Source organism: Sapajus apella, unplaced genomic scaffold, assembly GCF_009761245.1.
Source record: "Sapajus apella isolate SASKATOON/1434 unplaced genomic scaffold, GSC_monkey_1.0 scaffold13, whole genome shotgun sequence".
Classification (NCBI taxonomy): domain Eukaryota; kingdom Metazoa; phylum Chordata; class Mammalia; order Primates; family Cebidae; genus Sapajus; species Sapajus apella.
In genome coordinates, this window is record NW_022436953.1 from 27,547,544 (window position 1) to 27,558,303 (window position 10,760).

At 41.0% G+C, this 10,760-nt stretch overlaps 1 protein-coding gene across 2 annotated transcripts in view; it reads right to left on the minus strand.

Moving 5' to 3' along the window:
- OAT (ornithine aminotransferase) overlaps positions 1-10,760 on the minus strand; it is a 23,185-nt gene that overhangs the window by 10,226 nt on the left and 2,199 nt on the right. The window contains exons 1-5 of one of the 2 annotated variants that reach the window (XM_032281938.1): positions 8,190-8,302; positions 7,621-7,707; positions 4,799-5,026; positions 1,328-1,552; positions 1,092-1,187 (exon numbers count right to left, since the gene is read on the minus strand). In XM_032281938.1, coding sequence (XP_032137829.1) covers positions 1,092-1,187; positions 1,328-1,552; positions 4,799-4,997 — 520 coding nt within the window. In that variant the 5' untranslated portion in view covers positions 4,998-5,026; positions 7,621-7,707; positions 8,190-8,302. Of the gene's footprint in view, positions 1-1,091; positions 1,188-1,327; positions 1,553-4,798; positions 5,027-7,620; positions 7,708-8,189; positions 8,303-10,760 lie in introns of those variants that run through there. The other variant, XM_032281937.1, reaches the window with a different exon arrangement.

Below are 10,760 nucleotides of genomic sequence, written 5' to 3' on the forward strand. Positions count from 1 at the left end.
GACGGGGTTTCACCATGTTGACCTGGATGGTCTCGATCTCTTGACCTCGTGATCCACCCGCCTCGGCCTCCCAAAGTGCTGGGATTACAGGCTTGAGCCACCGCGCCCAGCCTAAGCACAAGATTTTTAAATGGCAAGTTAGAGTTTTGCAAAGATTTCTTCTTTGGGAATACAATCTGTCACCTCAAATACCAATTACCTCTGGCCTTCAGTTGAACTCTGGATTCTATTATGTTATGGGGTTTATAATTTAACTGCATATGTTCATAAGGCAGAATATTTAATGATTTCAACTATCACAAGAATAAACTTTGACCATTATAGTGACAAATCTATACATACTTCAAAAAAAAGAAAAACTTAAAAAACAAGTCAGAATCTCTCATTCGAACATAATATAAAGAATTCAACAGTCAAACTACATCCTCTCAATTAATTGCTAGTCTCCCTAACCAGAATTCAAGTTATTCCTTTCATCCAGTCCCAGAAGCCTAACAAGGACAACTCCAAGCCTCCTCTTTCCAACAGCTTCTAAGAGGAACATGGCACAACAGTACCTCCAATATCAAGATTCAAACCACAGTCTACATAGAGCATGGCCCCATACTAACTTCACCCAACCCCAACACCCAACAAAAACCCTCCACCGGTAAGACTAATTAACTGGATAACTGCTATGAAAAAAATCTGACCGGCAAATTAGAGGAACAGGGAGTTCAGAAAGAAAAATCCATACATGAAGAAATAATCCCAAGAAGAGGAAATCCCTCATTAATTTTTATGAAACATTCAGCAAATATGTATCATGTACTGGGCAAAATATTTTATAAGTATTTCATCAGTAAACTAAAACAGTAAATTTTATATACATAAGTAAATTATATATTTTTTTTTTCTTTTTCTTTTTTTTTTTTTTTTAAATAGAGACAGGGTCTCCCTATGTTGCCCAGGCCAGTCTTGAACTCCTGGGTTCAAGGGATCCTCCTGCCTTGGCCTCCCAAAAGTGCTAGGTTTACAGGCATAAGCCACCATGCCTGGCCACAGTAAATTATATTGTATGTTTCAATCTTAGAATGTTTAATTTTACATACCTGCAAAAACAACCTTTGCTTTGTATTTCGGAATGCCCTTCACAGTATAGCCCCACCTACGAGCCAGTTTACAGGCAGTCTCTCCAGCCTCCACTCCTATTAAGAGAGAAAAACGTTCAGACTTTTTGAAATTTTAAACTATTTTTTTTTATTTCAAACTATCAAAAAATTTTAAACTACCAGAAAATACAAATATTATTTTTGAGGGTATTTAATAAAAAAAGGAAGGGCTTTACCTGTATTCATAGGAAGAACTTTGTGGTAGTTGAAAAGTTTAGTAATATACTCCTCATATTCACCAAGTACGTTATTATAGAAAGCTCTAGATGTTAAGGTCAATTTGTCCGCTTGGCTCTTCAGAGCATTCACAATCTTGGGGTGACAATGCCCTTGGTTGACAGCACTGTAAGAACTCAGGAAGTCAAAATATTTTCTGCCTTCTACATCCCATAAGTAAATGCCTAAAATACACAAGAAAGGAAAATAATTTTAGACAATTACTACATGGCATAATGTCCAAAAATTAAGACTGCTAGCAAGCCCTCTGAACGCTTATATGTGGACCTCTATTTAATATATATCTGTAGTTAAAGCTTGTTTTAGCTCAGGCATAATAAACTTTGGTTTATAAGGAATTACTAAGAATTGCATTTTATCTGCCTGGCCTCAAAATACACATTTAACAAAAATAACACAAAAAGGTTATAAACTCTGGAGTAAAAGCTTTACCTAATACTTTTTTTTTTTTTTTTTTTTTGAGATGGAGTCTCACTCTGTGGCCCAGGCTGAAGTGCAGTGGCGTGATCTTGGCTCACTTCAACCTCCACCTCCTGGGTTCAAGCAATTCTCCTGCCTCAGCCTCCTGAGTATCAGGGATTACAGGCGCGCACCACCATGCCTGGCTAATTTTTGTATTTTTAGTAGAGACAGGGTTTCACCATGGTGGTCAGGCTGGTCTTGAACTCCTGCCCTCGTGATCCACCCACCTCAGTCTACCGAAGTGCTGGGATTACAGGTGTGAGCCACCACACTCGGCCACCTTTACCTAATTTTAAGATTTAGGACCCAAAATTAAATTTAAAAGCAGAAATTAGGCCAAGAGGGGTGGCTCACACCTGTAATCCTAACACTCTTGCTTGAGCCCAGGAGTGTTGTCCAGATCAGCCTGGGCAACACGGCAAAACCCTTGACTCTACAGAAAAATGCCAGGCATGGTAGTGTGCGCCTATAGTCCCAGTTACGGAGGAGGCTGAGGTGGTAGGATTGCTTGAGCCTGGGAGATGGAGGATGACGTGGGTTGAGATTGTGCCACTGCACTCCAGCCTGAGCACCAGAGTAAGATTCTGCCTATAAATAAAATTTAAAAACAAAAAAGCAGAAGTTACACATAACAGACAAAAATCATGAGAAGTAGACTATAATAACACTTAGAATGGAAAAAAAAATTTGCAAATCACGTATCTGATAAGGATCTAACATCTAGAACTCTTACAACTCAATTTCAAAAGGACAAACAACCCAATTTAAAAATGGGCAAAGACTTGAATAGCTATTTCTCCAAAGAAGATATACAAACGGCTAAGACATGAAAAGATGTTCAACAACATCACATCGTTAGGAAAATGCAAGTTAAAACCACAGTGAGACAACATCTCACATTCCCTGGGATGGTGATAATTAAAAAACAAGTTTTGACAAGTATCTGAAGAAATTGGCACTCTCATACATTGCTCATGGGAATGTAAAATGACGTTGCCATGTCATGTAATACAAAACAGATTTTTATTAGTTCCAAAGAAGGTATGTCTATAATACTGGTACCAAATAAAATACAGGCAAATGACAAAAATGTGTGATACTCTTACTCTGTCATTTTCTGGTACAAAGCTAAGTAATAAATTTTTGTTTTATTTGGTTAAGGCTGTTTATTCCAAATTGTAGATTAAATCACCATTTGGCAACTGTCACAGTAATCATTTACTCAGGCAGGAATCATGAGTAGATGCTAAAATTGTGAGTAAAAATTCATGAGTAACTGGGTATTTAAGGAGTTTCACACTCTGTCCCCACGAGATACTTAATACAAAGGGAAAGAAGACCACAACAACCAAGAAGGATTGAGGAACTGCTCTGGTTCAAGAAGACTAAACATGACAACTGAATGCAACTCATCAGAGGTTTTATCTTTTGTTATAAAAGAGAACAAATGAAATCTGGATTAGGTCTCTAGACTAAATAATGGTGCTTTACCAGTGCTAAGTTCTTGATTGTTATAGTTACTCTATGGTTATAAAAGAGAAAGTCAGCTGGGCATGGTGGCTCACACCTGCAATCCCAGCACTGTGGGAGGCCAAGGCAGTAGGATCACTTGAGACCAGGAGTTCAAGATCACCCTGGGCAACATGGCAAAATCTAATCACTACAAAAAATAAGCCAGGCATGGTGGGGCACACCTGTAGTCCCAGCTACTTGGGAAGCTGAAGTGGGAGAATCACCTGAACCCAGGACTGCACTCCAGCCTGGGCAACAGAGTGAGACCCTATCTCAAAAAGTCATGGTATTTAGAAAAGACACACTAAGTATTTATGGATAAAGAGACGCCCTGTGGCCAGGCGCAGTGGCTCACACCTGCAATCCCAGCACTTTGGGAGGCTGAGGTGGGTGGATCACTTGAGCTCAGGAGTTCAAGACCAGCCTGGCCAACATGGTGAAACCCCATCCTACTAAAAATACAAAAATTAGCGGGATGTGGTGGCATGGGCTTGTAGTCCCAGCTACTTAGGAGCTGGGGCAGGAGAATCACTTGAACCCAAGAGGCGGAGGTTGCAGTGAGCTGAGATCACGCCATTGCACTCCAGCCTGGGCGACTGGCGAAACTCCTCAAAAAAAAGTTGCGGGGGGAGGTGTCATGTACGGCTGGGCCCGGTGGTTCACGCCTATAATCACAGCACTTTGGGAGACCAAGGCGAATGAATCACCTGAGGTCAGGAGTTTGAGACCAGCCTAGTCAACATGGTGAAACCCGATCTCTACAAAAAATACAAAAATCAGCCAGATGTGGTGGCATGCACCTGTAATCCCAGCTATTTGAAGGCTGAGGCATGAGAATCACTTGAACTCGGGAGGCAGAGGTTGCAGTGAACCCAGGAGGTCTGCCTCCTGGGTTCAAGTGATTATCATGCCTGGGCAACAAAGCAACACTCCATCTCAAAAAAAAAAAAAAAAGACATGATGTCTACAACTTCCTCTCAAAACAGTTCAGAAAACAAATGTACAATATGTGGACGTTGGAGGAGAGAGGAGAGAAGGGAGTGAATATACTAAGAGCAAAGCAGTAAAAAGTTAGCACTTGGAAAATCTGGGAGAAAAGTAAAAGAAAAATGTTAGTACTACTTGTCACAACTTTTAAGTCTAAAATTATGCCAAAATAAAAGTTAAAAGAAAAAATGACAGCAATATGACAGTACTTTCTTATTTTTCTTGCATTCCCTCTTGGTAAGATCCACATGACAAAAACTAAATGGTTCCTCTTTGAAGCCTCCATAGCACCTAACACAGCAGCACTAGACACTCAATAATGAATTGACTGTGTCTGCAATATATACATTAAATACATCTAGAAAAATGTATATTGAAAAAACATGGAAGCAATTCTTTTTTTATAAAAAGTTTTAAGAAAAGGGAGGAGACAGTAATTTGAAACATACCTTTTCCTCTCTCCAGGGCTACGGGTAAAGGATGGTAATTGTGCGCACCATACTTAGATTCCCTTTCAAAAATGTAATCAGAACTTGGAGGGCCTTGGACTGTTCTTTTAGTTGCAACAGATGCAGCAGAAGCCACTGAAGAATGAACTCCACGACTAAGTACAGCAAACCTCTGCAAATGTGCTAGTTTGGAAAACATTGTGTCCTTCAAGTAGAAAAACTACAGATCTGTCCAAAGAAAAGAGAATGCATTAAGAGTGAGAATCCTTGGCTTATGCGTGTAATCTTAGCACTTTGGGGGCTGAAGCCAGGGGATCACTTGAACCCAGGAGTTTGAGACCAGTCTGAGCAACACAGGAAGACTCCATCACTACAAAAAATTTAAAAATTAGCTGGATGTAGTGGTGTGCACCTGTAGTCCCAGCTACTGAAGAGACTGAGGTGGAAGGATTGCTTGAGCCTGAGAAATTGAGGGTGCAGTGAGCTGAGATTGTGCCACTGCACTCCAACCTGGAAGACAGAGTGAGGCCCAGACTCAAGGAAAAAAAAAAAAAAAAAAAACAGGACCGGGCATGGTGGCTCATGGCTGTAATTCCAGCACTTTGGGAGGCCGAGGTGGGCAGATCACCTTTGGCATGGAGTTCAAGACCAGCCTGACCAACTTGGAGGGGCCCCAATCTCTATTAAAAAAAAAAAAATGGCCAGGCGTGGTGGCTCACATCTGTAATTCCAGCACCTTGGGAGGCCAAGACAGGAGGATTGCTTGAGCCAAGGAGTTCAAGACCAGTCTGGGCAATATAGTAAGACCTAGTCTCAGGCCAGGCGCGGTGGCTCACGCCTATAACCCCAGCACTTTGGGAGGCCGAGGCCAGTGGATCACAAGGTCAAGAGATCGAGACCATCCTGGTCAATATGGTGAAACCCCGTCTCTACTAAAAACACAAAAAATTAGCTGGGCATGGTGGCGCGGACTGTAGTCCCAGCTACTCGGGAGGCTGAGGTAGGAGAATTGCCTGAACCCAGGAGGCAAAGGTTGCGTGAGCCGAGATAGCGCCATTGCACTCCAGCCTGGGTAACAAGAGCGAAACTCCATCTCAAAAAAAAAAAGACCTAGTCTCTATAAAAGAAAAAGAAACAGTAAGACTCTTGAGTCAGGTGTGGTGGTTTGTGCCTATAGCCCCCCCAGCTGCTCAGGATGAGAGAATCACTTGAGTCCAAGAGTTTGAGCCCAGCCTAGGCAACAGAGTGGTAGCCTGTCAATCAGTCAATCAATCAACCAAACAGTGAGAGTGAGACTCTTTCCAGAGCTGCTGCACTTTGTGTTGACTGAGTACTGCTGAACACTAAGTATTTGTTAAGCACCTACCACAGTCCAATACCATCAGGCACGATGCTATGAGACAGCTACAACTGTAGGGCAGAGACCAGAGAGAAGGCTGCCAGAGACTAGTCATGGGGCAGGAGATGGAGGGACTGGCAACTATCTTGTCCTTGTATATGGAGGGTAAAGCAACTAAGGAAGAATCTGGTTTCTACCAAGAAAAAGGGACCACCCTGAAACAAAAACAACAGGTGTGGAGACAAAAAAATTCACTTCTAGGGGATGGGAAGAGCTTCACACCTAAGAGCTAAACTACAAAAAGTAAAATCTTTTTTTTTTTTTTTTTTGGAAGAGGGGACAAGGGTCTAGCTCTGTTACCCAGGCTGGAGTGTAGTGATGTGATCACAGTTCACTGCAGCTTCAACTTCCCTGGCTCAAGCAATCCTCCTACTCAGCCTCTCCAGTAGCTGGGACTACAGCCACACACCACCACACCCAGCTAATTTTGTATTTTCTGTAGAGATGGCAGTCTTGCCCTGTTTCCCAGGCTGGTCTGGAACTCCTGGGCTCAAGCAATCCACCCACCAGTCTCCAAAAATTTTGGATTTAAAGGTGTGAGCCACTGTGCCCAGCCTAAAATCTTTTATTTAGCCACACATATCTAAAACTTCTGTAGGTCAAATTGATCATAAACAAAGGTGAAAGGCAAAAAGACTAGGAAAAAAATGTAAATTTATAATAGCTTTAAAGAGTGTTCACAGTAAGTTGAATAGACCAAACATATACATACATACATACATAGGATTCCCAAACAAAACAATCTATTCTGCTAGGCGAGTTGTTTCTACAAAACTTATCCTCCAAAAAACTGTGGCATAAAAGCTATTGTTAGCTAAAGGTAACTGGGAGCTAGAGAGCGTCAAACTACAATCCATTACTTACGTGAACATTAAAGTCTAAACATCAGTGAGCACACTGGTGTTTACCCTGCCACCCTGTCACATAAGTCAGGGTCATGGCTACTCTCCCCAGTCACCCTCAACCCTAAAACTAGCCCCTCCACAAGGCTTCACACCCCTCTTTGTACCCAATTTACCATTAAGCATCCTGATAAGCCAAGAAGCAAAAACTAAGCTATGAAAGAAATTAATAATTAATAGGAAATTAGAGTGTGTGCATAGGCACCACCTCTGGGAGGAAAAAAAACTTAAAGATAAATTCCTGATTAGGAGAAAGATGCCAAAAACTAGGCATACTTATTCTATCTATATTTACTTTCTAAAAGACTAGTTAATTCATGTTTCAACAGAAGTCTTCCAATGATAAGTCAAACCATGTATAATCTCACAGCACTCTTGACTTAAGCTGCCAAATTAGCAAAACATAATACTCAGAGTTTGGCTTACTTCCCTTTAAACTTGGCACTACCCAGTAAATACAGCATGTTCAGGAATTTGCAATTACTAAACAAAATCCAGCACTGGGTTTGCCAAAGACTCACCGACTATTTTTTCTTCCCACGGTTCAGATTAGAATATAGATTTTTAACCCACGATCCAGGGACAGTCCTCAGAAAGTCCACAATCTCCTGAAATAAAATGCAGAATTATATGCAGACATGTATTTTTCCAAAAAGAAGGTCCATAACTTTCATCAGACTGTATCACAAAGGGATGGGTAAGAATCATCAAACTGGAGGTAGCTGCTAGCAAAAATATCTAATTGCACTATACAGAACTTCCCCCAAAATACTACTAAGTCTAAAATATTTTTTATGATTTCTTTCTTGGGCTCTTTATGCTTTACTCAGTATTGTTTGATCAACTAAAAAATTAGAACATTAATTTTGCTTATCAAATCAGCACTAAAACACTCAGGCAATACTTAGTGGTGCTCTAAACTGTAACAACTTTCCAGGGCCAGGCAAGGTGATTCACGTCTATAATATCAGTGCTTTGGGAGGCCAAGGCAGATCACTTGAGCCCAGGAGTTAAAGATCAACCTGAGCAACATGGGGAGACCCCATCTCTACAAAAAATACGAAAATTAGCCAGGTGTGGCAGCGCATACCTGTAGCACCAGGTACTCAGGAGACTAAGGTGGAACGATCTCTTGAGCCCCTGAGTTCTAGCCTGCAATGAGTCACAATCCATGCCACTGGCACTCCAGCCTGGGTAACAAAGTGAGACTGTATCTCAAAAAAAAAAAAAAAAATCTAAATTCAACATTCTCATTTTATGCAAAAGTTATATAGGCCAGGCACAGTGACTCACACCTGTAATATCAGCACTTTGGGAGGCCAAGGAGGGCGGATCGCGAGGTCAAGAGATGGAGACCATCCTGGCCAACATGGCGAAACCCCATCTCTACTAAAAATACAAAAATTGGGGGGCGCTGTAGGGAAAAAATAAAATAAAAATACAAAATACAAAAATTAGCCAGGCATAGTGGCAGTCGCCTATAATCCCAGCTACGTGGCTGGCTGAGGCAGGAGAATTGCTTGAACCTGGGAGACGCAGGTTGCAATGAGCCAAAATCGCACATTGCACTCCAGCCTGGGGAGCAAGACTCTGTCTCCAAAAAAAAAAAAAACCAGTTATCTGCTCAGCTGATTTCCAATAGAAATGGGATGAAAAAATCATTTACCTGTCAAGTTTAGGCACTTTTATTACAGAATAATTGGTGACAAAACAAATATTAACATTCAAAACATTACCAATACTCATTCTTCAGGTTTTTGTCTTTTCACTCACAGGTAGGAGTCTCAGCTATGTTGCCCAGGCTGGCCTCAAACACCTGGGCTCAAGGGATCCTTCTGTCTCAGCCTCAGGAGGAGCTGGGACTACAGGCACACACCACTGGGTCAGCAATTCTTAAGGTTTTTTTTTTTAAGAGACGGGAGTTTCTCCATGTTGGTCAGGCTGTTCTTGAACTTCTGACCTTAGACGATCTGCCCGCCTCAGCCTCCCAAAGTGCTGGGATTACAGGTGTGAGCCACTGCACCTGGCCTTATTCTTAAGGTTTTTAAGACAAAGTCCGGATATCTGATTCAACTGGGAAAGGTCAGAAACTGCATGCACCATGATGTATCAAAATCCTGTAAACACGTTTCTATCAAAGAAACTTCTGTGTTCAAGTTACTGTTCTTGGCACTGTATGAGAAATCTTAGAGCAGAATTAAGATGGACTTAAAAACAGCCAACATCAATAACATCCTCTTCCAAAAAGGTTTCAAAGTTAGGAGAATCAAGTCGAAAATCCAGAGTTTGGAGACCTGGCTTTTAAATTCTGTCTGTGGTTCTTAAGAGTAACTCCGGGTGTTTCGTCAATCTTTCTGAGCTTCCATTTCCCCATTTGTAAATGGGGTTGAAGTGTTACTGAGGATTAATGTTACTGTGTCAAATCCAGCACAAAATGGCCACTCAGTTCCCTTTTGCCCTTAAAACTAGCCAGTTTCTGAATTATAAAAATCAACAGTGCCATGATTTCCTTTTTAAACTGTTTAAAAACATACACACACCATTTTTCAGTTGATAAAAAATTAGAAAATACAGACAAAAAAATTACCTGCAATTTTACACTTGCAAGATAACCATTAAGGTTTGGATATTTTTTCTGAGCATAATTACCATTCACAGTAGCTTTTTTTTAACCCCCCCCCCCCCAATAGTATTTACTATTTAAGTCCCTCTTAAAGACTCTCAGGAACTTTGCAGGCTTGTAACAGGTCCCAACACTTCAGGCCACTTGTTTTTAAAACCTACAAGTCTATCCACTCCTTAAAAAAATAGTAAAATTCACTTTGCATTCCTAGAACCTAGCCCACGTTCAGGCATTCTGTGGACCTTTGTTAAATAAATGAGGTCAGTCTTACTGAGGACTCCTAAGAGAGTCAAGATAGCAAGTGTTCAAAACTATGGGATCACCTATCCCTGACCAAGTTGAGTCTAACTCTAAAAGGGGGTGGTCACTCTCTGACCTCATCCGGAATCACTCATCTCTTCATCAAAAGTTCACTTCATGTAATCTCATGGCCTTCAAAGGTCAGAATAACGTGTTCCGGGCTGCTATCATGCATTGACCCGAGGCACACACTCAGGTCCTGGATATGAGAACAAATTGCATTGGCAAGCAAGCATTCTAACACTGAAGGTTTTATCCACATAATTAACGGAGTCCTCCAGGCTACCATTACTCCCTCCCTCCATCCAGCCCATCCATCTACATAAAACATACTTACTTTACAGTAGGATTTCCACAAAAGGCTTAATGCTGAAGTTAATTTAGCCTACACTCTTAAAAATTATTTTCTTATTCTAAAAGAATAGTATAAAGTCATTCAAAAGCCATTTGAAATATTCAACTTGAGGAGTAAATTTGTTCTTGTTATTTGGACAAATATTTACTTTTCCTGAGGTAACTATTCACAAATACAGGCCTACCAACAGAAGTCTCTTTTGCGTAATCAGTATTCTGGCTTAAATCCAAGTCAAGTGCATTATTGGCAAACAGCTAGTTTTACTACTGAAAAGGAACTCGGGTCAACTACAGCGCATCCTCCACACACATCCAAATTCAGTCCATTCATCGCTGTTTGTAAATGTTTCAGATTTGACTGGTCCTCAAAAACTCACTAAAGGA